Source organism: Lutjanus erythropterus, chromosome 20 (genome assembly GCF_056507025.1).
Source record: "Lutjanus erythropterus isolate fLutEry1 chromosome 20, fLutEry1.hap2, whole genome shotgun sequence".
NCBI lineage: Eukaryota > Metazoa > Chordata > Actinopteri > Lutjaniformes > Lutjanidae > Lutjanus > Lutjanus erythropterus.
In genome coordinates this window covers 34,720,130-34,745,968 of record NC_139336.1, presented here as the reverse complement: position 1 = coordinate 34,745,968, position 25,839 = coordinate 34,720,130, and the positions used below count along the sequence as shown (strand labels likewise).

Here is a 25,839-nt window from a genome sequence, read left to right as displayed (position 1 = left end):
GTGATGAAATAGCTCTCACCTTTACCTGCCCTACAAAGCCAAAACACAGCAGCTTCATTTTTTGTCAACAGTTAGTTAGAATCATTTTTGTGACATTAAAGACGTCCTTTGTCATGTGGACAAATATCTTCTCTCAAATGTTTTTTATTTTGGAGAAAATCAGGGGTTGGAATTACAATAACTGCAAAAAGCCGTAGAGAAACACAGCAAACCACCATAACTTCAGTTACTATAGAAAATAAAGAAATATTTCAACTACATGCATTATACTACTATACTATACATAACAACAGTATTATATTAAAATAAGAGCACAGAGTCAGAACTCTGAGACTCTGATTCCAGCTGTGAAAATATATTTCATTCAAATTAATCAATCAGTGTCATATTTTATCATAAAGGATTTAATATTAAAATTCTACCAGATCATTAATGATTTCTTACAGCTCATAAACAGACACTGCTTCAGAAGACATTCTGCATTAATTTGAACTCTAGTTAAAGTGAAAACAACAAACAAAAACACTGGAATATAAATTTCAAAGAAAAACACAGCGGCTGTCAGAGGAACCAGTAGTTTAACTTTCCAGAAATTAAAATTGACAAAGACCAAAACTCTCCAGAAGTTTTGAATTTCATTGCCTAAAATTATAAATGATTAAATCTCATGTCTCATGTTAATAGAAGTGAAAATTCAGTGTTTGATGAACTCAAATACAAAACTGAACAAATTAAATTAAATATCGAAACTTTGATTTTACAGAATGAAGTTTTTTTTTCAGTTCTGAAACTTGATTCATGGAGTCTCATGGAGACTTCAGTCTTTCAACAGGAAGTGACGTATATGTAGCGCTGAGTCAGCCGAAACCAACCGGAAGCAAAACAAACAGTAGTGCGCATGCGCAGCAGCAGCGGCAGGCTGAGCTCGCGCTGCGCTGCGAAGGGACGAACAAACTTTATTTTTTATTTCAGTGAAACGTTTCTTATTTGTTTTAAACGTGTGTTGTTCTGGCGGATAACGGAAGTCACACAGCTACGTCACCGGGCAGGTGAAAAACAGCACGAGACTCACCGGAGCGCGAGCTTCTGCTGCAGTTTGTCCAACGCGGAAGTTGAGTGATAAAGGTCTGAATTTAACTTTAAAATATAAAGTTTAATGAATTTTATCTTGTCGACCGTTTGACCTGCAGGAGAATTAATCGATTCAACCTGCAGGAAAACTTTTACTAAATATTCTGAAAATAAAAAACTGAACATTTAATTAAATTACTGTTTCAATTTACCTTTAAAATAAAATGTTTAAACAGAGTGAAATAGAAGAGGACGTGTCTTTAAATAAAGACATGTTACAGTGAGGACGGAGACTTTACTGCAGTTTTATTTAATATATTCACTTTTCACTTCGTCATCATTAATATTATTCAGTCTTTTACCTCTAAAATAAAATGTTATCAATAATAGAAGGAGAGGACGTGTTTCCAGAATAAATCTAAATAATATATGAAATAATATCTGTACAGTTAAATGACGACAGATCTTAATATTTACAAACATAATATTTACAGAGGTGAGAATCTGTCTGTGTGAATTTATTATAATTGAAAGTTTTGTTCATGTTAGTTTTAAAGTGTGCAGGAGCTTCAGGAGCCTTCATCATCTATATTAAAGTGAAAATTAAAATTAAAGTATCATTTGAATTTACTATTAAAACAGAAAAATTAAGTGTTTGAAAATGTCCTGAAAAACCTGAATGTTATATAAAATAAAACAAAATAAAGACAGAGTTCATGTTACAGAGAGGACGGAGACTTTGCTGCAGTTTTCTTTCATTCATTCAATGAAACACGACGGACGGACGTCAAATCTGATCCACATGTTTGGACACATTTTTCAAATGACAAGAATGTGACAGAATGAATTAATCAGTCAAACTTCTCTGATTTCAGTTTCTTAAATGTGAATATTTTCTGGTTTCTGTCGTCCTCTGTGATCAACAGATTTATTGATAATGTAAATAAACATTAGTTGCAGCCCCTCTATTGTTATTTCTAGATTATTATTCTGTACTGGTTTTACTGGTCTGACCTGCTTGACATCAGATTAGGCTCCATGTGAACTAAAACAAGTCTGACCTCCCGCTTTAGAAACAAAAATCTTTGTCTCATCAGATTTACTATTTGATAAAGTCACCATTATTCAGAATTAATTCTGTGTTTTTTAATATCATATCCTGGATTTCTTATCGTGGTGTTAATGTACGTTCAGTTTTTGGTTTTTTTACTGACGTTACGATGAGATGAACAAAGTTCTTTTATCAATAAATTCAGTTTAAAGTAAATTAAACTAGAGATTAAGTGAAGCAAACATTTATTTAAAATACTAATCAAACAAGTAACACAAAGAAGACGCCATCCAAAAAAACAGACAGAACACAGACAGATGAACGTCACCTAACATCTGTCTTCATAGTTGATTCATCAATTAATTCATTGTTTGATCTGTAAATATCAGAAAATAGAGAAATTTGAATGTGACATCTTTAAATGTCTTGTTTTGTCTGATCAGCTGTCTAAAACTCAAAGAGTCACTTTATCATCATGTTTGTCAAAGAAAAAAAGACCAGAATGATAATTTGTTGGTCAAAACCATTTCATCTCCTGCAGATAAACTTATTGATAAATGAGCTGCTCACTGCATCTGTAGTGGAGATGACACTGCATCCTACATTTCCCATAAAGCACCTGGATAGTGTTTGTATGTTTTTAAACAAATAGACTGTTTGATGTTTTTAGTTGATTTGACATCAATAAATTTAGAGACTTTTTCTTTGAATTTTGTGTCTTTCTTTATATATTTTCAGACTTTTTCCTTTAACTTTTGAATTTTGAAACTTTTCTTTTGAAAACACTGCATCCTACATTTCCCATAAAGCACCGGGGTAGTGTGTTTCATTGGACCCTGCCATGTTTCCTGACAGACGAATCTTTCATCTCTTTTCTTCTCCTCATTAGTTAAATTTTAATTTTTTAAACCTTTTTAAAATGGTTTATGATTAATTCTTCCTGTTTCTCAGTGATGAAGAGGAGTCGCGTGCTGTCTGTGTTGGTGGGCGGGGTCTTCTGCGTGGCAGTGATGTCACTGTACCGGATGCTGGAGCTGATGCAGGGGGCGGAGCTTCAGCAGCACAGGGAGACAGCTGCTGGACAGGTGGACCAGGTGAGTCGTGGTGAAGCTGGCAGACGGCTTCTGGTTTCTGGTCTTTTCAAAATAAAATGTAATTTTAACACATAAGTCTGTAGAAAAAAAAAAAATTAAAAAATTAAAATTAAAAAAGTCTTTAAAACCAATCAAAATCTTTGTCTGCAGGACTTGTCCCGCCTCCAGGAGAAGATTGACAGGTTAGAGCGTCTCCTTAGCGACAACAACCGTCTGGTCTCTACGCTGCGTGACTCTCTGCTCCACAGTAAGGCATTATGGGAAAAAGAAGAAAGAGCCAACGTGAGCTCAGGCTCCGCCCACAGCCAAGCTGACGTGCTGCCTGGCTGCCGATTGGCCGAAGAGATGAAGGACGGAACCGACAGAGTGCAGGTTAGCTCAACATGCTAACAGCTGTTAGCTTTAGTGTCGTTGTTGTTGTTTTTTTAAATACTTTGGTCATATTTTTTTGTTGTTGAGACTTTCTTTGAGTTTTTGAAATTTTGGACTTTTTTAAAAATTTTCAGACTTTTTCTTTGAGTTTCTTGACCTTTTCTACTTTTCTCAAGACTTTCCTTTAGTTTTTTGACTTTCCTTCTAATTTTGTGACTGAATTTTCCCGACTTCCTTTAATTTTGAGGGTTTTTTTTAAAAGAAGTCTCTTTATTATTTCTGTTTCTTGTGAAGCACTTTGGATATAAATTATAAAAACCTATATAAATGCCGACGTGCATTCAGGCTTCATTCATTTTTCTGAAAAAATAAGAAAAGCCAATTTCTGGAAATATTAAGCAAAGTGTAAATATAAAGTACAAGTGAGTAACAATATATGTTATAATATATGTGGGTTATAATTTTCAAACTATTTTAATTCTAAGATATTTTTATGTTGTTGTTTTTTTCAGCTGCTGGATGTTTACAGCCTCCTCCCGTTTGACAATCCTGACGGCGGCGCCTGGAAACAAGGTTTTGAGATCAGTTACCAAGGCAACGAGTGGGACGAGCATCCGCTGGAACTTTTTCTGGTTCCTCATTCTCACAACGACCCCGGTGAGAACCAACACGAGAACATGAATGATACGATGATGAGGAATTAAAAATCTATATTTCTGTAAATTCTCTCTGTGTGTGTGTGTGTGTGTGTGTGTGTGTGTGTGTGTGTGTGTGTGTGTCTGTGTGTGTGTGTGTGTTCTGTGTGTGTGTGTGTGTGTGTGTTCTGTGTGTGTGTGTGTGTGTGTGTCTCTCTGTGTGTGTGTGTGTGTGTTCTGTGTGTGTGTGTGTGTGTGTGTATGTGTGTGTGTGTGTCTCTGTGTGTGTGTGTGTGTGTGTGTGTGTGTGTGTGTGTGTATGTGTGTGTGTGTGTCTCTGTGTGTGTGTGTGTGTGTGTGTGTGTGTGTGTGTGTGTGTGTGTGTGTGTGTGTGTGTGTGTGTTCTGTGTGTGTGTTCTGTGTGTGTGTGTGTGTGTGTGTGTGTGTGTTCTGTGTGTGTTCTGTGTGTGTGTGTGTGTGTGTGTGTGTGTGTGTGTGTGTGTGTGTGTGTGTTCTGTGTGTGTTCTGTGTGTGTGTGTGTGTGTGTGTGTGTGTGTGTGTGTTCTGTGTGTGTGTGTGTGTGTGTGTGTGTGTGTGTGTGTGTCTCTGTGTGTCTCTGTGTGTGTGTGTGTGTGTGTGTGTGTGTGTGTGTGTGTGTCAGGCTGGTTGAAGACGTTCGACAGTTACTATCAGGATCAGACGAGACTCATCCTGAACAACATGCTGGTCAAACTGAGTGAAGACAAAAGGTAACAGCAGGAAACTCTGAGCTGTAAACTTCCTGCAGGTTTGTGCAGCAGAACTGATGATTTTCTCTTCATCAGGAGGAAGATGATCTGGGCAGAAATCAGTTATTTCTCTAAATGGTGGAACGACATTGACGAGCAGAAGAGGGAGATGGTCAGACGGTAACTTCAGTTTCTGTCTCATTTTCATCTTTGAAATTTCTTCAACCAGTTTAAATAAAAGCAAAGAAAAAAACTGCAACAAAAAGACAAAAAAAGAAAATGCATAAAAAATATCTTAACTTTGTATTATCCATCACAAAATGTTTTACAGGTTTCAGTGTTCAGTTGAATTTTCTGTCACTTTCTAATAATTTCTGAAGATAAACTTTGTTTTGTTTTCATTAATAATTCAAACATCTGAAAACATAGAAAGAAAAAAATCTAACTGAAATATTTAGTTTCCTGACCTTTTATTTTTTTATCTTCAGACTTTTATTTTTCTCTTCTTTTGAGTTTCCTGACTTTTCTGTTTTTTCTTGACATTTACTCTTTTAATTTTATGAATTTTAATTTTGAGTTTCTGACTTTTTCTTGTAATTGTGGGACTTTTTCTAAGTTTTTTTTTTTTACTTTCTCTTTGAATTTTGTGACTTTCTTGAACTTTTATTATCTTTACTGTTTTTTCTTGAGACTTATACTTTTAATTTTATTTATTCTTTACTTGAGTTTCTAGACTTTGTCTTTTAATTTTGTCTTCTTCTTTGCATTTGAGATATTTTCTTTTAATTTCACAACTTTTTCTTTAAGTTTCTTGACTTTCTTTTAAATTTGAGGCTTTTTAGCTTTTTTCAGAGTTTTTTTTAAAGTTTCGCTTTGAATTTTGAGACTTATCTTTCGACTTTTCTTTTTTTTTTGAGAAACTCTTGAACACATTTATTGTTTGTTTAATTGATCTTTAAATATTTTGTCTTTCTGCTGTTGAAGTGAATATAAGTCATATGTTTTTTTTAATCATTGCATTCTGTTTTTTTACTCAACGTCCCAACTGTTTAAATATTTACGTTTGTTCATCTGTGTTTTATTTCCTTCGTTTGAAGTCGTGTTTTGTTTGTCTTCTCTCCTGTTGTGTTGCTGCTCTGTGATTGGTCAGGCTGGTGAGGGCGGGGCAGTTGGAGCTGGTGACGGGCGGCTGGGTGATGGCGGACGAAGCGAACTCTCATTACTTTGCTCTGCTGGATCAGCTGATCGAGGGACACCAGTGGATCCAGCGACACCTGGGTTTGTGTCGCCTCCATGACGCCTCACTTCCTGCCACTGTGTGTGACATCATCACAGTTTTTAACCTGTTTTTTTTTTTCTGTCCAGGTGTGAAGCCGAGCAGTGGTTGGGCGGTGGACCCATTTGGCCACTCCCCCTCTATGACCTACCTGCTGAAGGGGGCGGGGCTTACGGACATGGTCATCCAGCGAGTTCACTACGCCGTCAAGAAGCACTTCGCCCAGCAACAGACACTCGAGTTTCTATGGCGACAGAGCTGGGGTGAGTGTGGGCGAGAGACGTTGACACAGAATGGAGAGAGAGAGAGAGAGAGAGAGAGAGAGAGAGAGAGAGAGAGAGAGAGAGAGAGAGAGAGAGAGAGAGAGAGAGAGAATAAATACAAGAAAAAGATGTGGTAAAGTTTTTTGAAAAAAACTGATAAAAGTGAGTAAAAATGTGAAAAACAGCTGGATTTCACAGACAAATCTGAAGTGATTTATTAATTCTTACATCCAATAATCTGAATAATAATAACTTTGTTTGTATATTTGTAAGTTATTAGTGCTGAAACAAAAGATACAAGAGACAATAATACAGGGAAGGCAAATAAATAAACTGTTTTTAAAAGACAAAACAAAAATGAAAGCAAACAAATATAAAAACAACAGCTACAGATTACAGCAGTTTATTAATCGACTTCACTGGAAAACAACAGGACTCAGGAATTTAAGTTTTAATTCTACTGTAAGATAAAATAAGAATGAATAAAAAGATTTGATATAATCTGTGACATCAGGCACAAACAACAACAACTTGAATAAATACATTTAATTAAAACAAATAAAAAATGATTTGAGTCAAAAACAAAACTATTGGGTAAAATTGTTGAATTGGTAAAAGAAAAACGATTGTTAAAGGGACAGTTCAGATAATTTGAAGTGTTTGTTTGAGGTTCTTCTCTACAGTCGAGTATCGGAGTAAGAAGTGAAGTTAATGTCCCTCACTGTCAGACAGACTTTTCTGAGTGGAAATCACAGTTCTATAAACCAAATATCACTCTCTCCAAACCAACCAAACTCCATTGACAAAATCAGTCATTTTAGCTCACAGAACACAGGAGTTGTTGGTCTCACAGCCTCGATCTGTTGACTTGTTTGTGTTATTGTGTGACTCCAAACTAAATTTTTAAAACCCAGAAGTCACTCAATAACACAAACAAAGTGACAGATGGAGGCAGCAGCAGACCAACAACTCCTGTGTTCTGTCAGCTAAAATCACTGTTTGTATGAATGGAGTTTGGTTGGAGAGAGTCTGATGTAACAGTGGTTTCCCATGAGAAAAGTGAAAATATTCTAAATATAGCGTACACTTTTTTCTGCTTCTTCAAACTGGGGGTGTGTCGACCTCCATCTACTGTAGGAAATACTACAATTAATAATTTATTATTTGGGAAAACTTTTGTTTGAAAAACAGATTATTGAGGAGGAATTTGATAAAAAATGTGAAAAGTGAGAGTAAATAGAAAACTAACAAATAATAGTTAAAAAATAACAAAGAAAAACCTTTATAATGTTATTTTATTTGAACTTTTGTGATAATTAGTTGTTTTTGTTCTCTAACTCCGCCCACTTCCTGTGTGTCAGACTCCTCCTCCCGCAGTGACATCACATGTCACATGATGCCGTTCTACAGCTATGACGTCCCACACACGTGCGGTCCGAACCCAGCGGTCTGCTGTCAGTTTGATTTCCACCGTCTGCCAGGGGGGCGGGTCTTCTGTCCGTGGAGGATACCGCCACAGCCAATCACAGAGCAGAATGTCCGCGAGAGGTGAGCAGGGGGAGGAGCCAATGATTACAATAATTAATACTTTAATTCTTATAAATATCAAAAAAATAATTACAGTGGTTTCATAAAATGTGTGGTTCGTCCTTTTTAATGGAGTTTTGTGACTTTTAATCTTTGAATTTTAAGACTTTTTCTTTTAATTTCATGACTTTTCCCTCGAGTTTCTAGACTTTTAATTTTTGTTTTCTTTTATTTTGTGAAATCTTTTTTGAGTTTCTTAACTTTTTGTTTGAATTCTGACTTTTTCTTTGATTTGAGACTTTTCTTTGAGTTTCTCGACAATTTCTTTTAATTTTTTGACTTTTTTTCTTGAGACTTTTTCTTTTCATTGTGTAATTATATTAAATATAATAATATAATATAATATAATATATATAATATAATAATATTAACCCTGTGCCTAAATCATAAATTGAACATTTATTGAAGAATAATTTCTGTCAGATCGTGTCCAGAAAAATGAATAAAATGTTTCATCTTTATTTCAGAAGAATAGAAACCAGCTTCTGCTTTGACAGTTTGTCGTGTTTCAGAACAGATGTTCAGTTTTCAGTCTGTCTCCAGTGACTCTGGTTGGTCATGTGACCGTTTATAAGTCATGTGAGTGTTGATGGAAGTGAAGACCACGCCCCCGTCTGTCCTCACAGAGCTCTCCTCCTGTTGGATCAGTACCGTCAGAAGTCTCGTCTCTTCCGTTCTCCGGTTCTTCTCGTTCCGCTGGGCGACGACTTCCGGTTCACGGACTCGAGCGAGTGGGACGCTCAGTTCAGTAACTACCAGAAACTCTTCGACTACTTCGACCAGCACCCGGAGCTCCACGTCAAGGTGAGCACCTGACACACCTGGGAGGGGGCGGGGCAAGAAGAGAGGGGAAAAAACACAGTCAGCCGTGATAATATTTAAAAAAATCATGATAATAAAACAGATTAAACTTGTCTGTGGTCGATAAAGTTATAATATCTGAAAGAAAAAAAGGTTTGCAAACAAATCATAAATAATAAACCGTGTGAGATCGCAGCCTGAACGAGTCACTTCTTCTTCTACTGTCTGTTTTCAGGCTCGTTTCGGGACTCTCTCAGATTACTTCCAGGCTCTTCACCGCCGTCTGAGCGCGGCGGAAACGCCTCTGCCGACGCTTCGCGGCGACTTCTTCACGTACGCCGACCGTGACGATCATTACTGGAGCGGGTACTTCACCTCGAGACCGTTTTACAAACGCCTCGACAGAACGCTGGAGGCCACGCTCAGGTACGTCATCACCTTCTTAGTTTATGTTCAGGATTTCTTTTGTTGTTGTTCGTTTTTTAACAATTAAAAGTTAATTGAAATATATGTTTTGTCTTTACTTTATGTTCATCAGAATCAAAAGCTTTCACCTGTGTTTAATATGTGTTACATCATTCCCAAACACTGGGTCGTGGCCCACAGGTGGGTCACAGGAGATTTCATTTTGGTCACCAAATAAATAAAAGACTTTGGAGGAAAATTCTGGAAAAATTAAGTTTTATATCTGCAGCACAGTTTTAAAATGTGTGTATCGATTTAGTGATGAGAGGAAAAACAAGAACCTGTTAATTCTGCTTCACTTAACTTATTTTGTCTTATTTATGAAGAAAGCTAAAATGTCTTACACTGTAAAAAGTTGAGAAAACTCAAAATTTTAAGGCAACTTCAGTAGATTTTTGAGCCCAACTGAAACTATAACTTTATTTTTCTTAATTATTTATTTTTCTTCTTTGAGTTTTAGAAACCTCCAAATTATGTATTTAAAACAATATTCAGTGTGATGGTTAACATTTTAATATTTTATGCAGGAATTGATGTAGGCAGTAATAAATGATTTAAGTTAAAAAACGTTAAAAATAACAGTAATATAAGTTAATTTACATTTGTGCGCATTTACAGATATTTTCAGTTCATATGTTCGATATTATAACAAGTTCATCATTTAAAATACAACAGGATTATTTAAGATGGATAAAAATGTATTTTATGTGACGTTTTAATGGACTGAAGAAAATCGCAGTTTTTGTCACATTTTAAAAATGTCACTCAGTTTTTCTTTTTGTTTTCCTAAATATTTTCCCTCTTTCTTCTTCTTCTCTCTCACAGAGCAACAGAAATCCTCTTCAGCCTGACGTTGGCTGAAATGCGTCGTTTCCATGGAGACGGACGCCTGGTCGCAGATTTCCCAGCACGCGAACATTTCCGGCGGCTGACGGCAGGGAGGCGGAGCCTGGCGCTGTTCCAGCACCACGACGCCGTCACCGGCACCGCCCGCGACCCCGTGGTGGTGGACTACGGCACCAGGTGACTACTTCCTGTTTGCATGCTAGCATGTTAGCATGTTAGCATATGAAAGGTTAAAAACTGGGAAGCAGTAGACCGGGTAGAAACTTTATATTAACTTACTGTTAGCTTAGCTATTAGCTCAGGAAGAAAAAGTTCTGGTTTGTTTTCTCTTTGAATTTTGAGTTTTTTTGAGAATGTTTCTTTTTGTTTCTCGACTTTTTTGACCTTTTTCTTTTTTCTTGAGACTTATCCTTTAATTTTGTGACTTTTCCCTGGAGAATCTAAACTTTGTCTTTTAATTTTATCTTTTTCTTTGAATTTAAGACTTTTTTTGTGACTTTTTCTTTTAGTTTTTTTTTCTTCAAATCTTTGTCTTTGAAATTTTTTTGGCTTTTTCTTTGAATTGCTTTACCTTTCTTATTTTACATTTTGTTAATTTCTCTTTGAATTTGAGACTTTAAAAAATGCAACTTTTTCTTTGAGTTTTTTTGCTTTCTCTTTTAATTTTTAGTCTTCTTTCAATTTCTCTGAATTCTGTGACTTTCTTTTTATGTTTCCTCACCTCTGATTTATTTTTTTTTAGATTTTTACTTTTAGTTTTGTGAGTTGTACTATATATTCTAATAACTCTGTGCCTAAATTAGAAATTGAAAATTTTGTGGAGAATAACTTTCATCAGATCGTGTTAGCATGTTAGCCTGTTAGCATGTTGCCGTCGTCACAGATTAAAGTTGGTTTTAACTGTAGAAAGTGAAAAAGCACTAGCAAAAAACTTAAAGGACATTAATACGTTAGCATGTTAGCATATGGAAGGTTTAAGTTGTAGACCAGGTAGAGACTTACAAAGTTTAGAAGAAAAATAGCAGGTCAAAATTTTGTGTTAGCTTGTTAGCAGGTTAGCAGGTTAGCAGGATGTGGTAATAAGAAACTTTCAATACAGTAATAATGTCAAAACACTTATTGAGGTTATTAAACCTAAAAATGTGTAACAAAGTAAATGCTGTGTTAGCATGTTAAGGTTTGGTAGTTTTCAGGTAAAAACTAGCAGCTGTTAGCATAGACAGCATGACGATTTTAAGTTTTATGGAGTGACTGAAAATAACTCTGTACCTTTACAAACATTCATGTTATTCATATATTATTATGTCTTCCCTTAAAATTTCTTTTTTTTTTTTTTTTTATTAATCTTTCATTACATTTGCTGCTAACAAATCAGTGTTAGCATCGTAGCTCCTGGAACTCTTTAACGTCTTTAGCGTTAGCATGTTTCTTGTCTCATTTTCCCTCCATGCTCTCTGTTGAAGGACGACGTCGCCACTGGCAACGGTGACAGGTACCACCCCACTTAGTGTGAGCAGTTAGCATTAGCCTCCCATCATACCCACTCATTTAGCGTTAGCATCTAACATTAATCTCCCATCACTCCCATTTGATAAACTTATCATTAACGTTGTGTTTCATAGTGTAGTTTGTCATTTGTTAAAAGTGAGATGTGGATGTTAAATACAATGTTTTGATATGTGTAGGAAGTTTTTATTTTTAGGTTTTCTTAGTTATTTAATGTCGACATATTTGACAGATCAGAGAAAACAATAAATCAAACACTGTAATCTCATCTTTGAAATTTCTGAACTCCAAAATAAAAAACCTAAAACTCTTCCATCACTAAAAGTTAAGGAAATGAAAAGTGTGACTAAAATAAATATTATTTTTCAGATTGTTTCACTCCATCCTGAACCTGCGCCAGGTGCTGCAGAGCTCCGCCCACTGGCTGCTCCTTTTGGACAAGAGCCAGTACCACCACGACCAATCAAAACCCTTCCTGCAAATGGTGATTTTTAACCCCATCATGTCTTTAACCTACGCAGCGTAATTTCATTATGTCTGTTATATTTATGTATTTCATGACATGTGCAGTATGTTGTATATATATTATATAATATAATTTATACTGACTGGATTTTTCCAACAAAGAGAAATTAAATCTACGATTAGTTCTAATCAGAGTTTGGAGATACTGATCACTTCCTGTTTGGCCTCAGAGTGATTTCATTTTTTATTAAATAGTTGTTTTTTTTTGCTGTGACTGATTTTCTTTGAGTTGATAAACTCTTAGTTATTAACTGTCCAAACTCCCAGTGCTTAATTTTTTTAATTTCAAAATAAGAGAAAAGAAGCAAGAAGAAAAAAGAGACGTAACGGCAAAAAAAAAAAAAAAAAAACACAACGTAACAGACACAACAAAGAGAAAAACAACGTCTAACATGTAAAAAGATGAAAACCATGTAGACAAAACAAAAAACAAGGAGAACAACGACATAAAAGAAAAAAACTCATCACTGTTCAGTAAATCTGAAAAAAAATTTAGTGATTTTAAATAAAATTAAATAGTTAAATCAATGGAAATTATAATCAATAAATCAAAATGATCAGGACCTGGTTCAGAATAAAAGAGACAGAAAACTGTTTGTATATTTATATATTTATGTTGTTTTTCAGGATGACGTGATCTCGGCGCAGGACGCTCTGCCTCAGAAGACGTCGCTCACGCTCAGTGATGAGCCGAGGTGAGGGGGCGGGGCTTACAGGGGGAGGGGGGCGGAGTCAGAATAATTAAGTTGATTATAATTGCTGGAGTCGTTATGTTTTCACTTTGTGAAAGAAACACGTGGAGGGAAAATCTTCAAATGTGGAACAAACGTCCACCTGAACTCAAAGATGAACTGATGAGAGTCTGGAGGTCAAAGGTCACAGTGACCTCACAGCCCATAACGCAAGATTTTATACACTAACTGTGATAAAATTAGACTCAAATATTTAACAGGATAAAACAACAAGGTGATGACATTTTCTATCCAAAAGGTCAAAGGTCAACCTCACTGTGACATCATAATGTTCAGTCCTCTGTGAAAACAGACTCATACCTTTATTAAATCCTTCACTACCAAAGTTATTATAGTGAACTAAAATAAACTAAAACTAGTAAATAAATATTTTAGTTAATAGAAATAAGAAGCAGACCAAACAAAAAAAACAAACTAAAACTAAGTCAAATATAATATTTATGTTCTTAAAAAACAAACTAAAAATACTGAACATCTTAAATAATTACCCTCCACATTATAATTAAAAAACACTAATACTAACTAATAAATAACTAATAAAAACTTAACATTTTAAACAATAAAGAAACTGACACTAAACTGAACTGAAAACGAAAATTAAAACTCTGTTCACTTCAGACGTGACACGAGTCTGGACATATTTTTAGGGGACAACAAGACAAACCGGACATAAAAGACACAATAAGATAAAAAAAACACAACAACAACAAACAACGTAACAAACATAACGAGGAGAAAAACAACGTAAAAGACAAAACATGGAAAAAAAATAATGTTAAAGATGTAAGAAGTCAGAAAACATCAAACTTTAAAAGTTCAAACCTGCTGGTGATTAAAAGTTTGATTAAATATGAAGATCGACTGTCAGATGGAAAAAGTCGACAAAATGTTCTATATTTAATTTCTCAGCGTCGTCGAAGTGAACGAACATCTGAGAGTCTGAAGGATTTTAACTCAGTTTTAAATCATTTGAAGTTTGACTTCTTGTCTGGACAAAACAAACAGTTTACATTAAACACATTCAAACAAAACAAAACATTCATATTTTACATATATTTCATATTCATGTATCCTTCAAAAAAAAAACACCAAAAATTGATGGTAATAATAATAATAATATGTTTTTGTTAAAGGGTAAATAAATGGCAGAATTTGTAAAATCTCTAGTTTTAAAGACTAAAAAATCTGTTAATGTTGTTAAGTTTGATTTAATTAATTCAATTTAATAAGTTTCATGGACAGATGTGTGTTTTCTACAGTTAGTAATATTTCTATAATTAAATGTTTATATTATAATGAGCAGAAAATATCTGATTATTCTCATTTTATTTAATCGAGTCTGGTTCTGTTATGACTTCATATTGAATATTGATTATTTTTTGTTTCAGGTCATTGATCATCTTTAACCCGACGGAGCAGCTCCGTACGTCCGTCATCAGCGTCGTCATCGACTCTCCAGACGCTCGCGTTGTCGATGCGGAAACAGGTCGACCAATGGCTGCGCAGGTGTCTGCGGTGTGGGAGGAGCCAAGTCGGGCGTCTACAGAAGCTTTTCAGGTGAAGAGAAGATCAATGAAATCAAATATTTAATGTCAAGTTTTGTGACTTTTTAACTGTTATTTATAATTGTTCTAATTCTGAATTATTATTATTGTTGTTGTTGTTGTTGTTGTTGTTGTTGTTGTTGTTGTTGTTGTTGTTATTATTATTATTATCAATTTATTTTGTATGATAAGCCAGTGATCAGTGATTGTCCAATCACAGCAGTCTGAGGTCACAGCAGGTGTGTCTCTGGATGTTTTTCAGCTCGACTTCGTGGCTGAACTTCCTCCTCTGTCTCTCGTCGTGTATCATGTGACCAAAGCCCCTACTGGCTCCGCCCCCCGGTCCCACTACACCTTCCATCGTCGTGGCAACGTGCCGCCAATCCAGGCAGAATACTTCCAGGCGTCCCGCCCAGAAGGACCTGAGAATGAGGCCCCCCTTGCGCTTAGCAACAAGCACGTTGAACTATGGAGCTCCCCGGAAACCGGCCTGCTGCAGGTCAGACTTTTCAAATTAAAAGTCAAGACAAGGAAAATACATTTGATTTAACAGGAAAATGTTTCATTAAAACAAAAGTTGTGTAGCAGCAGCGTGTTTTGTTACGTGATGTGTCACATAACAGCAACATGTTTCATTAACTGAATAAAATTACTACAAACGTAACCAAAATAATTCAACAAAATAAAAACAATTGTCTTTTCTAACAGCAACACGTATAAAGTTCATACAAAATTAACCAAATGGATACAATTTTTTAAAAAAAGTTTTTATTAACTAAAAACATGATAAACAGCAAAAAAATATTAGATAATAATTAGAAAATTTAATTAGCAAAATCTTTCAAATTAAAGAAAAACAAAACAAAAATTACAACAAAATTTTATGACAATTTTTAATTTATACTATATCTGATATTATAAAATGTATTTGATTGTATATTAAAATCATATTTTGTTATATAAATTATTATTAATATTAATATTATTAATTTAAAAATCCACATAATTCTTTTAATTATTTGCGAATCTATTAAATATTTTCACAAATCAAGTTTCTTTAAAACGTGACTGTGACATTTTATTTTCTAAACGTTTTATTTTGAAATGTAGATGCTCCGCCTGCAGTCCGGTCTGGTCCGTCAGGTCCAGGTCCAGTTTCTGTGGTACGGAACCAGAACCAGATCGAACCAGGACAAGAGCGGAGCGTACCTGTTCCTGCCGGGTGACGAGGGCGCCCAGGTGAGACCTCCATCCGGTCTGAACCAGATCAGTCTCTCTCTCTCTCTCTGTCTCTGATTCACTGTGAGTGTCTCTCGCCCCTCCTGCAGCTGTACTCGTCCTCAGAGCCCCCCCTGGTTCGTGTCTCCAGAGGTCCGGTCTTCTCTGACATCACTTCCTGTTTCCAACACTTCACGCACAGAGTCCGACTGTACCACCTGGACGGTAACGAGACAGATTCAAACTGTTTATTGATCATTTCTGACAGATATTTGATTAAAAACGGCCCTGGGTTTCGTCTGTCAGGCTCAGAGACTGTAAATAAAGATGGCCGACACGTCTCCATCATAGATACAGACGCCGCTTGGTGATTTGACTTCCTGTGGCTGAGACGACTGACTTCCTGTTGGCGTCCCACACGCATGACGCTGTTTTCTTTTAATTGCTGTTAATTTGGTTTAAATTCCTTTTATTTCTGAAACTGAATGATTTCACAATAAAAGTCTCCTGTCTCTCGCTGCCCCAGGGCATGCTGGGAGATCCCTGGAGATTTCCAACATGGTGGACATCAGGTCAGAGGTCAACCGCGAGCTCGCCATGCGGCTCGTCAGCGATGTTGCCAGTGGCAACCGTTTCTACTCCGACCTGAACAGTTTCCAGGTTTGTTTACTTTTCTCTTTTATTTATGACGTCACACAACAAACAAACAAGTTTATTGATTAGTAAATAATAGTTTATTGATACTTCACTAATAGATTATACATCGATTAATGATAGTTTACAAATGATTTATTGGTAATTTAGTTTGATCAATTACTGATCATTTAGTCATTGATTGTTACAGTTTAGTAAAAGTTTGTTTATAGTTTGAAGATATTGATATGTTCTTCACATTTAATTGATTGTTTTCTGATAATTTATTGACAGTTTAGTGTCTGATTATTGATAGTTTAGTATTTTTTTATTGAAAAATTTCTGATTGATTAGTGAGAGTTTACTGAGGTTACTGAGAAATTTTTATATTGATTATTGATAGTTTGTAGATATTGATGATGTATTGATTCAATGTTAGTAGATGATTGTTAATGACAGATTATTGACAGATTATGGGTTGTTTATAGATAGTTTATTGATTGAGTACTGATAGTTTACAGATATTGACAGTTTATTGATAGTTTATTGATTGATTGTTGATAGTTTCTTGACAGTGTATTGATTGATTATTGATAGTGTATTGACTGTTTATGGATTGATCATTGACAGTGTATTGATTGATTATTGATCGGTCATTGCAGATGCAGCAGCGGCGGACTCTGGCGAAGCTCCCTCTACAGGCGAACTTTTACCCGATGACGTCGGCGTCGTTCCTGCAGGACTCGGCGTCTCGCGTGTCTCTGCTGTCGGCTCAGAGTCAGGCCGTCGCGTCGCTGCGACCAGGCAAGTCGTCGTCCACCTCGGCGTCTTTTTCATCATTTTTAAATTTCAGTTTCTCATCTTCAGTTCAGTCGACAGTATTTATGACGGCAGCAGGTTAAAAATAAACAACAAATTCAAATAAAAACTTAAAGCAACAAATTAAATCACAGTTTGTTAATTTACTATAAAATAAGTTTATCAGAGGAAGAAAAGATTCATTAATGACATTATTTTTATTTTATGTTACAGTTTTAAAACATCTTCTCTGTAAATACAAATAAAAAGAGAAGAACATTAAATTACTGCTGTAAATCTGAAACGACACACCGACTCATTAAGTTTGGAGTCACGACTCAGATGAAAGTTTGTTTCACTGTAAAAACACTAAAGGTTGATCTTCTTCTGTGTCAGCGGCTGTTTCAGCGTCTTGACCTCTGACCTCTCACCTGTGCAGGTGAGCTGGAGGTGGTGTTGGACCGGCGGCTGCAGCAGGACGATAACCGCGGCCTCGGTCAGGGCGTCACCGACAACAAGCTGACCGCGAGTCTCTACCAGCTGCTGCTGGAGGACAGGAGGGGCGGGGCCCAGGTAGAAGGGGGCGGGGCTCAACGTCATGACAAAACAAAGCACCTCTGTAATCCTAGACTAGAATTAAGACTCATTTTCCCATATTTCTTTTTTTTGTTTCTTTCCTCAGTTTTAACTTGTTTTTAATTAAACTTTTTTATTTATTATATTTATTTATTTATTTATTGTTAATACTTTATTTTTCAGTTTTGTTTTGTTTTGTTTTTTTAAATCTTTTTTCCTGACAGGAAGTGGGAGGAGCCTCAGTGGAACACCTGTCCCTGCTCGCCCATCAGACCTCACTCTCCCTCTGCCACCCGCCCATCACCATGGTCACCCCTAGCAACAGCCACCTGCCAAAGCTCCGCCCCTTCCTGCCGCTCCGCTCGTCGCTGCCGTGTGACGTTCACCTGCTGAACCTGAGGACGCTGGAGGACACGCAGGTGAGAGAGACACCTGGAGACATGTGGAGACGTGGAGTTTTTCTGCAGGAAATGATTCAAAAGCTGAAAAACTCTCCGGCCTGAAAATCATCTGAGGAGGGTTTGAACAAATTAATGTTTGTTTGTTTGTGTTTGTGGTAAACAGGAAGCAGAAACTCCGTCACAGGAAGTGGCTCTCCTCCTCCACAGGAAGGGTTTTGATTGTAGCTCCGCCCCCGAGCCGCCGCTGCAGTGCACGTGGAGCGCGCACGAGGAGGTGGACACACACACACACACACATTTTTCTTTTTAATTATTTTTGAGATTTTACTTTCAAATATTATAATTTTTAAAGTTCTATTTTTTGATTTTTCAGTGTTACATTATTTTGTTTCTTTCTTATTTTCTTTGTGTATTTTCTTTACAGTTTTCTGAAGTTGTATCATTGTTTTTAAAATTTACACTGTGCTTTAATTTGTTTTTGTTTATTTTTCTCTGTTAGATTCCTGCTTTTGTAGTTTTTGTTATTGTTTGTTTTTGTTGTTGTTTCACTTTCTTGTCTCATCTGAACTGTTTGTTTGTTTGTTTGTTTGTTTCCAGGTGAATTTGGACGACCTTTTCTCTCCTCTCCAGTTTCGTTCTGTCCGTCAGTCGGGCCTCACTCTGCTGCGAGAAGACGACGAATCAGAATCTGCCCAGCAACAGCAGCCGCCACACATCACTCGCCTGCGTCCAATGGAAATCAGCGCCTTCCGAGTGGAGATGGACTGAAAAACATGAAGGAACAAAAAGTCAAACTTCTCTGTTTTTGGTGAAAATATTCTGACACATGGAGAAGCCAATCAGAAACAAACAGAGAATGACGTGTCAGAGGCTGAAAATATGGAGGAATTATATGAAAAACTCACTAAATACAACAGTGATCAGAAATAAAAGAGAAAATGAAAATAAAATAATCTGAAGGTGCAGCTGCTGAGAATCAAACCTGTGAAACTGAGCTGTTAAAAATCAGTGTGTAGATCAGAGAGGCGTTTCTGCTGGAAAAACAAATAAAAAGGGAAAAATAGAAAATATAAAGACAGGAAAACAGATAAATACAGTAAGAAACAGAGAAATGATTTTTAAAAACGTTTACAGATGAGAATAAATGAAAACTGGTTAAATGAAGCAGCTGATTCTTTTCCTCCGTTTCCATTTTTTATAACCGGAGAATCAGGTCAGAGTTCAAGGTCAACAAACAAACAAACAAACAAACAAACAAACAAACAAACAGGTCAGTCTGAAGGTTTAAAGGTCAAAGACAAGAAATACACTTTATTTTAAAATGAAGAAAAATAAACAGAGAAAACACTGAAATTTAACTTGTTTGTGTCTCAACACTCAATGAGACGAGTCAGGTTGCTACGGCAACAAAAAGGGACCAAACGAGCTCGTTAGCTCGGTGATGAATGAATGTTTTAAATGAATGTGTGTGTTTCCATGGTAACTGTCAGGAACTGCTGTTCAGATTTTTTTTAATGTAATTATTTTTTTTTTTTTCCAATGAAGTGAAGTTCTTCTGATTCATAAAAGAATGTGGAATTGTGGGTAAAGTGTGTCCAGTCAACATGTGATTGATTGTATTGATCTATTGATCGGCTGTGCTGGATGTTGTTATTCAGTGTGTTTGTGTGATTTTGTGTTAAAAATGTTGAGGAATGTTTCTAAAATGCACATATTTCCTGAATGTTGAATGTTTTTATCATTTTGCTGTGAAAGGGAAACTTTAGGTCTTCTGGGTATTTTTCTAATTTAGAAATTCTATATTTTCTGTAAACGGGTTTATATGAAGTATTTAAAAGATAAAATGATTAAAACTGTACATCTATGAATTTGTTAAAATACAAAATGTTTTTCTTTTTTATTTTCTGACAAATTTATTGTTTCAATATGAAAATAAATTATTGTTTAATTTTCTTCTTGTTGACAGATTGTTTATTTTCATATAGTCTGATTCACTGGTGGTATCATCGATGTTTTCCCCAGGAAACCAGAACAAACTCAGAAATTAGTTTTTACAGGAAAAGCTCTCTCTCTCTCTTTGAAATTGAATTTTGGCTGAAGGCTGAATGCTGTTGTCTCATTATGCTGCTGTGTGTCAGTTATTGATCATCTGTTTGCAAAAAATGTGGACTTTTATTTTAACTTCACGTCAGTCACTGTGTCCCTCTGCTGACACATTCACAGCATCACGACTTTAATTTCACTGCTGCTGAACTTCTTCTTACAGCCTGTTTTTGGTGCCATCGCTCTGATTTATGTGCAAACAATCAGCCACACATATTTTCTCTTCTAACTGACTGTAAATGGTAGAAACCAGCCTGTAAATTACAGGCCACGTTCAGTCTCTCCAGCTCAGACTGTATTGATTATTTTGTTTCTGCAGACCACAAGAAGGAATAAAAAAGAAGAAAAAGGAACAAACAAACTGAAATGTGTCAAATTTTCTAAAAGCAATTGAAAAGATATTTGTTTGTTTCTCTAAAAAAAAATATTGTGATCAATAAAAATTCATAAATGCTCAGTGTATCAAAAAAAATCATGTGATTTCAGAGAAATGCTGTGAGTTAAAATAATCAGTGAAACAGAAAGTGAAGGGAGAGAGGTGAGTTCTCTCAGGTCATGTCTGTAATAAGATAAGATAAGCTCTTATTGCTCCACTGAGGGGCAAATAAATGAAGTCAAATATCAACCAAGTAAGAAATAAATCATTTCACTTTATACAAGAATATACAACAGAAGCATGGAAACATTTATGGACTGACTTTGACCACAGACATCTGTCAGGTGCCACAGACCACAGTCACAGCCGACATTACAACTGGAAAACAGGTTTTAACCAGTTATAAAGTGGCTGCTGATAAGTTGGACCATGGCAGAATCATCAAGAGCTCCAGCTGCTAGAAAAAGAGCAAAGACGTTTTATAAGTGGACCAAAGAGGACTCAGATAAAATTTATTCCAGGCCTCGTTGGGACTTTGACTCAAAGAGAGAAACCTTTTACTGTAAACTCAACTGTTGACTGAGAACTTGTGCAGATGTTACCAGATGTGACATCATTTACCTGTCAGCCACAGTCTGTCTACATTAAAAACAGTAAAGAATGCTTTGGACATATTGAATGAATCATGAGGTCTTTGGCAGGTAAATCATTCTTAAAGAAAGTGAATTTGATGTTTTGAACTGAAACTTAGTCAGACCTGTTCTTGTATCAAAGCCTCCCAACCTCAGTTTTATCAGTGAAACAGAGATAAGAAATGAGGTGCAGCTCACATTTTAATGAATTATTCTTTCCAATACAAACATGTGTCTTATGAGAAATGCTCTTCTTTTGAATATGTTTCCTTTCAGCTGAATTCTTCATGTGGAGCTTCTTTCTTAAATGCACTGCAGATTCACTGATGACTCTCATGTGTAAAGACTTTGACTGTAGATATTGGTGGTAAAAACAAATACAAGAAAGTTGTGAAGCTGAACACAGGTGACTAAGAATAAATCTCAGGTTTATTATGAATTCACTGACTTTACATTTATAAGTTTGATGTGAGAAATACCAGACACTCCTTCTGCCTCAAGCTTCTCAGTCTCACATTACCTCAGATTAAAGCAAACAACACAGTGTTTTATCATAAATATGCAGATGACACACTTTTATATAACAACATCAATCAGTCACTTTGTTCCTTTACAACAAAGACAAAGATTTTCTCCAGTCAATCAAAGATAAAACAGAAATGATTGTTTTTGGAGCCAAAAGAAGAATTAAAAGATTAGTGATCATTAAAGACCACAAAGCAGGACCAAGATTTTGTTGTAGTTCTGGACTCAGACCTGAACATTAATATCTACATTAAAACAACTACAACATGAAGAACACATCAAGAACCAAAGAACTTAGAAGAACTTGTGCATGTATTTATCTTCAGTCACCTCGACCACTGTAACTCTGTCTTTATGGTTCTCAGGTCAGACAGCTGCAACTGATTCAGAGTTCTCCCTCAGAACCAGGAGAGACCACGTCAGTCACACAGATCTATCTGAGAACCGGAGGTCAGGAGTGGAACAAAGAATTGAAAATATGTAAAATGTTTACCTTCCTGCAGAGTTTAGGCTGCAGCTTTAAGAGACTTTTTCATAATTCTGAACATGAGACATGAAGCCACTGAAGTTCATATCTAGTTGAAACAGGTCTCCTTCCTGTCTGATGTTAGTTTGTCGTCACATGATTTCAGAGAAATGCTGTGAGTTAAAATGAAAAGTGAAACAGAAAGTGAAGGGTGTGTTCCTGTGTTTCTAAGGAGATAAGATCAGACTGACCGCAGCATCTGACCTCTCTGCTCTATAAAAGCTGCTGTCTTCCTCCTCAGCAACAGAGAGCTTCAACAAGTCAACAACAGGTAAGAACACTTATTACAATACTGAACATGTTATGATCACAGCTCATATAAATGCATAAGGACAAATGTAATAAGTGAACCTGCTGCCTGACATCTATATGATTGATTTATATCTTTTTTTCTGTAACATTTAGTTTGTGTTTCAAACTAATTATCAACTGTTGTTCTTATTCCACAGCTTCCAAGTTAGAAATATGATTAATAATAAATGTGCAACATCCTGTTATACTGTCAGAATAAAGGTGTTGATCAGGTTTAGGAACTTGTTCCAGTTAGACAAAGATCATTGATGGGGTCAAAATAAGTCCTGCAGGGACTTTGTCACTGTGCTGTGATAGTGGACGGGACAGACAGAGAACTGAAGGGACAGCAGAGATGAAGGACACTTCAACAACAGAAATACAACCTGGACATTTCACTGATTCTACAAGATCAAATCATCTTTTATTTGTCCTAAAACAGAGAAATCTGCAGTGTTACAGCAGCAAAGAGGACAGAAAAATACAAGATGAATAAATAATACATCAACAAGTAATAAGTCAAGAATAATAATGTTGTTGTTGTGACTCAGGAAATGCAGGATTGGACCCACATGCAGAGAGACAGCAGTCAGGTGTGACGACTGCAGAGACAGTCTTACAGGCAGACAGACAGGCAGGCTGGTTTAGGTCCAGCTTAAAGTTCATGTTGAGGAGCAGAACTTCACAAACACACTTTGTGTTTTAAAATGTGTGTATTTGAGTCAGGATAGAGGATCTAACAGGAGCTACTGACACCAACATTACAGCTGACAGGAGCTTCACTTTACTCACTTGTTTCTCTTCTGTCCACAGAACCAATCAGCTGCTCCATCCTCAAGCTCCTGTGAAGCTGTTACCACGGCAACGTGAGTCATACTGACGTTTCTATGACGACACAGAGTGTTTCAGTGTTTGTTGTGTTCTTGAAATGCATCACGGTGTAAATGAAGCTGAATCAGGTTTTACTACATGATGAGACAATTTACAACGTTTGACAACATTAGTTATTATTTATTGATGAAGCTGATTGTTTTCAATGATAAACTGATTGATCAAAATATTCATATTGAAATATTAGAAACAATATAAATGTTATCATTTTATTTTTTCTAAAGTAGCAAAGATTTTCCTGATAAAACCATGTGTCCCTGCATGAAGGCAGCCATGTTGGATGTAGTTCTCCCTGCTGCCTGCAGTTCACTGATCATCCACCAGAGGGCAGAAGACATGTGTCAGATTGATTACATCAGCTGTTTCAGGACGGTACTGAAAAATAAGGAAAATCCTTTAACTAACACTTTATAATGTTGAGTCTCTCACTGCTGTTCTGAGGATTGTTGCCTAAAATACCTGAGAAGAAAAAAAACCCGTGATGCATGTTGTGAGGTGTTCAGGTGTTTGTTGTAAAGAAATTGCAGTAAAAAGTTGTAATGTTTTAATTCTTTTATCACTTTTTTGTGTAATTAATTGTAAATCTAAGGGAACTTGTTCCAGGGAGAATGTTCTGAGTGTTCTATCTATCCTCACTAAAAAAAAACTCAGGATTACAAAGATTCAAAGAAAATACAGTTTAACTGTAAATGAAGAAGTTCGTCTTCTTTTCCTCAAAGAAGCAAAATGTTTTTGGAGCTCAAACTCAAAATCAGCACAAAATTATAAAAAATATATAAGAGCACAGATCATTGATCAATATCACTATCAATGATAAACCTCTCCAGTACCTGAGACAAGATAAAATAATATAAGAAAATAATAAGTAAAACACTGAGACGTACATGTATGAGTTTAGTGAGGAGGACCGCTGTGATTGGTGGATTTCATGGGTCCAATTGGTCCAATTTGTTGTGATCGCAGCATCACGACTTCCTGGAGGAACTGAATATGTTCTGATCCTTTGACAAAGTAAAACTAAATCTATATAATTTACATATATAAAAAAATATATAACGATATAATTAAGATGAGAGTTAAATGAGAAATCTTTCACAGACTGAAAGATGAACAAAGTAATGAAACAGGAAACAGTTGAATTTGTCGTCATTGAGTTTCAGCAGAAGTCAACAGGAGACACAGTTAATATTCATGTACCAGAAATGTAATGTGAGCGCAGCTCAAAGTCCCATCATTAGCTCCGCCCACCTTCTACCTGAGTGGAGGTCTGATCATCCAGAACCAGTCCAAACTCCTGTGTGAGTCTCATGTGTCTCTTTGTGTCTCCACAGAGTCTTTGTGATCAGCTGATCAGTCTACACTGTCAAACTGTTGGATTCATCATCAGAAGATCAGAGTTCAGCTGCTTCAACAGGAAACACACAAAAAACTCCTGAAAAACTCCTGAAAAACTCCTGAAAAACTCCTGAAAATCTCCTGAAAAACTCCTGAAAAACTCCTGAAAAACTCCTGAAAATCTCCTGAAAAACTCCTGAAAAACTCCTGAAAATCTCCTGAAAAACTCCTGAAAATGGAGTCAGAACTAAGAGAATTGGCGAGCAAACTGTCTCCTGATGTGCGTAAATTAATGGCCAAACTTATTGAATATGCAAATTCATTCATCAAAACATTCGACAATAGACGACCAGAGATGAGAGAGACTGTAGGAGAGTTTCAGGAGATTGCTAATAAAGTAGAGAAAATGCAGGACGTAACAAATGGAGTGAAAGCAGCAGGATTAGGACTGATGATAGGTGGACTCCTTGCTGCTCCGTTCACGTTTGGGCTGAGCGCAGCAGCAGCAGCAGCAGGAACAGGAGCTGTTGTTACTGCAAATACAGTTAAAATTCTGAAAGAGGATGGAAGTGCAGAGAACGTACAAAAACTGGGAAGACAATTCATGAGGATCATTGAACCACTGAAGAACATTCTGGAAAAAATACAGACAACATGTGAACAGTTGGAAGAAAAATCACTTGAAGCTGAGGCTGAAAAAGTTCTGAGAGGAGTGAGGGTTCTTGAACGAGTGCGTCAACTGAAAACAATGAGTGACGAAGCTTTGGTTGCAGTTAAATCAGTGATTGACTTCTTTCAAAACCTGTTGGTCATGATCGGCTTGATCTTGAATCCCATTCCTTTACTTAAAGAGGATAAGAAGTTCAGAGACTCCATCATCCAGTCAGGTCGTCAGGGTCAGCAGGTCATTGATCAGTTTGATCAGATTAAGGAGATACTTTCCAAGTAAAGTCCACTTAAATTGACCTGCAAAATTACACTGATTTTACTTTACGAATGCAAGACAACAAACTATAAT

General features: G+C 36.2%; 2 protein-coding genes across 4 annotated transcripts; both read left to right on the top strand.

The window, feature by feature from the left end:
- The first annotated feature begins 885 nt into the window (after nucleotides 1-885).
- Nucleotides 886-20,094, top strand: LOC146308846 (alpha-mannosidase 2x-like). 2 transcript variants are annotated; one of them, XM_084745870.1, is made up of 24 exons: nucleotides 886-1,125; nucleotides 3,074-3,216; nucleotides 3,367-3,588; nucleotides 4,101-4,245; nucleotides 4,885-4,972; nucleotides 5,048-5,131; nucleotides 6,102-6,229; nucleotides 6,317-6,490; nucleotides 7,852-8,038; nucleotides 8,704-8,881; nucleotides 9,114-9,304; nucleotides 10,169-10,366; nucleotides 12,065-12,179; nucleotides 12,848-12,915; nucleotides 14,361-14,529; nucleotides 14,779-15,015; nucleotides 15,627-15,755; nucleotides 15,845-15,959; nucleotides 16,261-16,394; nucleotides 17,030-17,171; nucleotides 17,605-17,738; nucleotides 17,966-18,160; nucleotides 18,306-18,416; nucleotides 18,740-20,094. In XM_084745870.1, exons 2-24 carry the CDS (start codon nucleotides 3,076-3,078, stop codon nucleotides 18,908-18,910), a joined length of 3,456 nt encoding a protein of 1,151 aa, XP_084601996.1. In that variant the 5' UTR covers nucleotides 886-1,125; nucleotides 3,074-3,075; the 3' UTR covers nucleotides 18,911-20,094. The 2 variants fall into 2 exon arrangements, with proteins under 2 accessions (XP_084601996.1, XP_084601997.1); XM_084745871.1 differs by lacking the exons at nucleotides 886-1,125; nucleotides 3,074-3,216; nucleotides 3,367-3,588; nucleotides 4,885-4,972 and having other exon boundaries at nucleotides 4,133-4,245.
- A 2,358-nt stretch (nucleotides 20,095-22,452) lies between these two features.
- Nucleotides 22,453-25,839, top strand: LOC146308845 (uncharacterized). Of its 2 annotated transcripts, XM_084745927.1 has the most exons (3): nucleotides 22,453-22,575; nucleotides 23,409-23,461; nucleotides 24,818-25,839. In XM_084745927.1, the coding sequence occupies exon 3, from the start codon at nucleotides 25,057-25,059 to the stop codon at nucleotides 25,768-25,770; it is 714 nt and encodes a 237-aa protein (XP_084602053.1). In that variant the 5' UTR covers nucleotides 22,453-22,575; nucleotides 23,409-23,461; nucleotides 24,818-25,056; the 3' UTR covers nucleotides 25,771-25,839. The 2 variants fall into 2 exon arrangements, with proteins under 2 accessions (XP_084602053.1, XP_084602054.1); XM_084745928.1 differs by lacking the exons at nucleotides 22,453-22,575; nucleotides 23,409-23,461 and adding an exon at nucleotides 23,476-23,858.

Coding starts and splice junctions, on each gene's coding strand:
- LOC146308845 (XM_084745927.1), top strand. CDS start 25,057: ATGGAGTCAGAACTAAGAGAATTGGCGAGCAAACTGTCTCCTGATGTG.
- LOC146308846 (XM_084745870.1), top strand. CDS start 3,076: ATGAAGAGGAGTCGCGTGCTGTCTGTGTTGGTGGGCGGGGTCTTCTGC. Junction 4,246..4,884: donor TCATTCTCACAACGACCCCG/GTGAGAACCAAC, acceptor TGTGTGTGTCAG/GCTGGTTGAAGACGTTCGAC. Junction 10,367..12,064: donor GTGGTGGACTACGGCACCAG/GTGACTACTTCC, acceptor ATTATTTTTCAG/ATTGTTTCACTCCATCCTGA.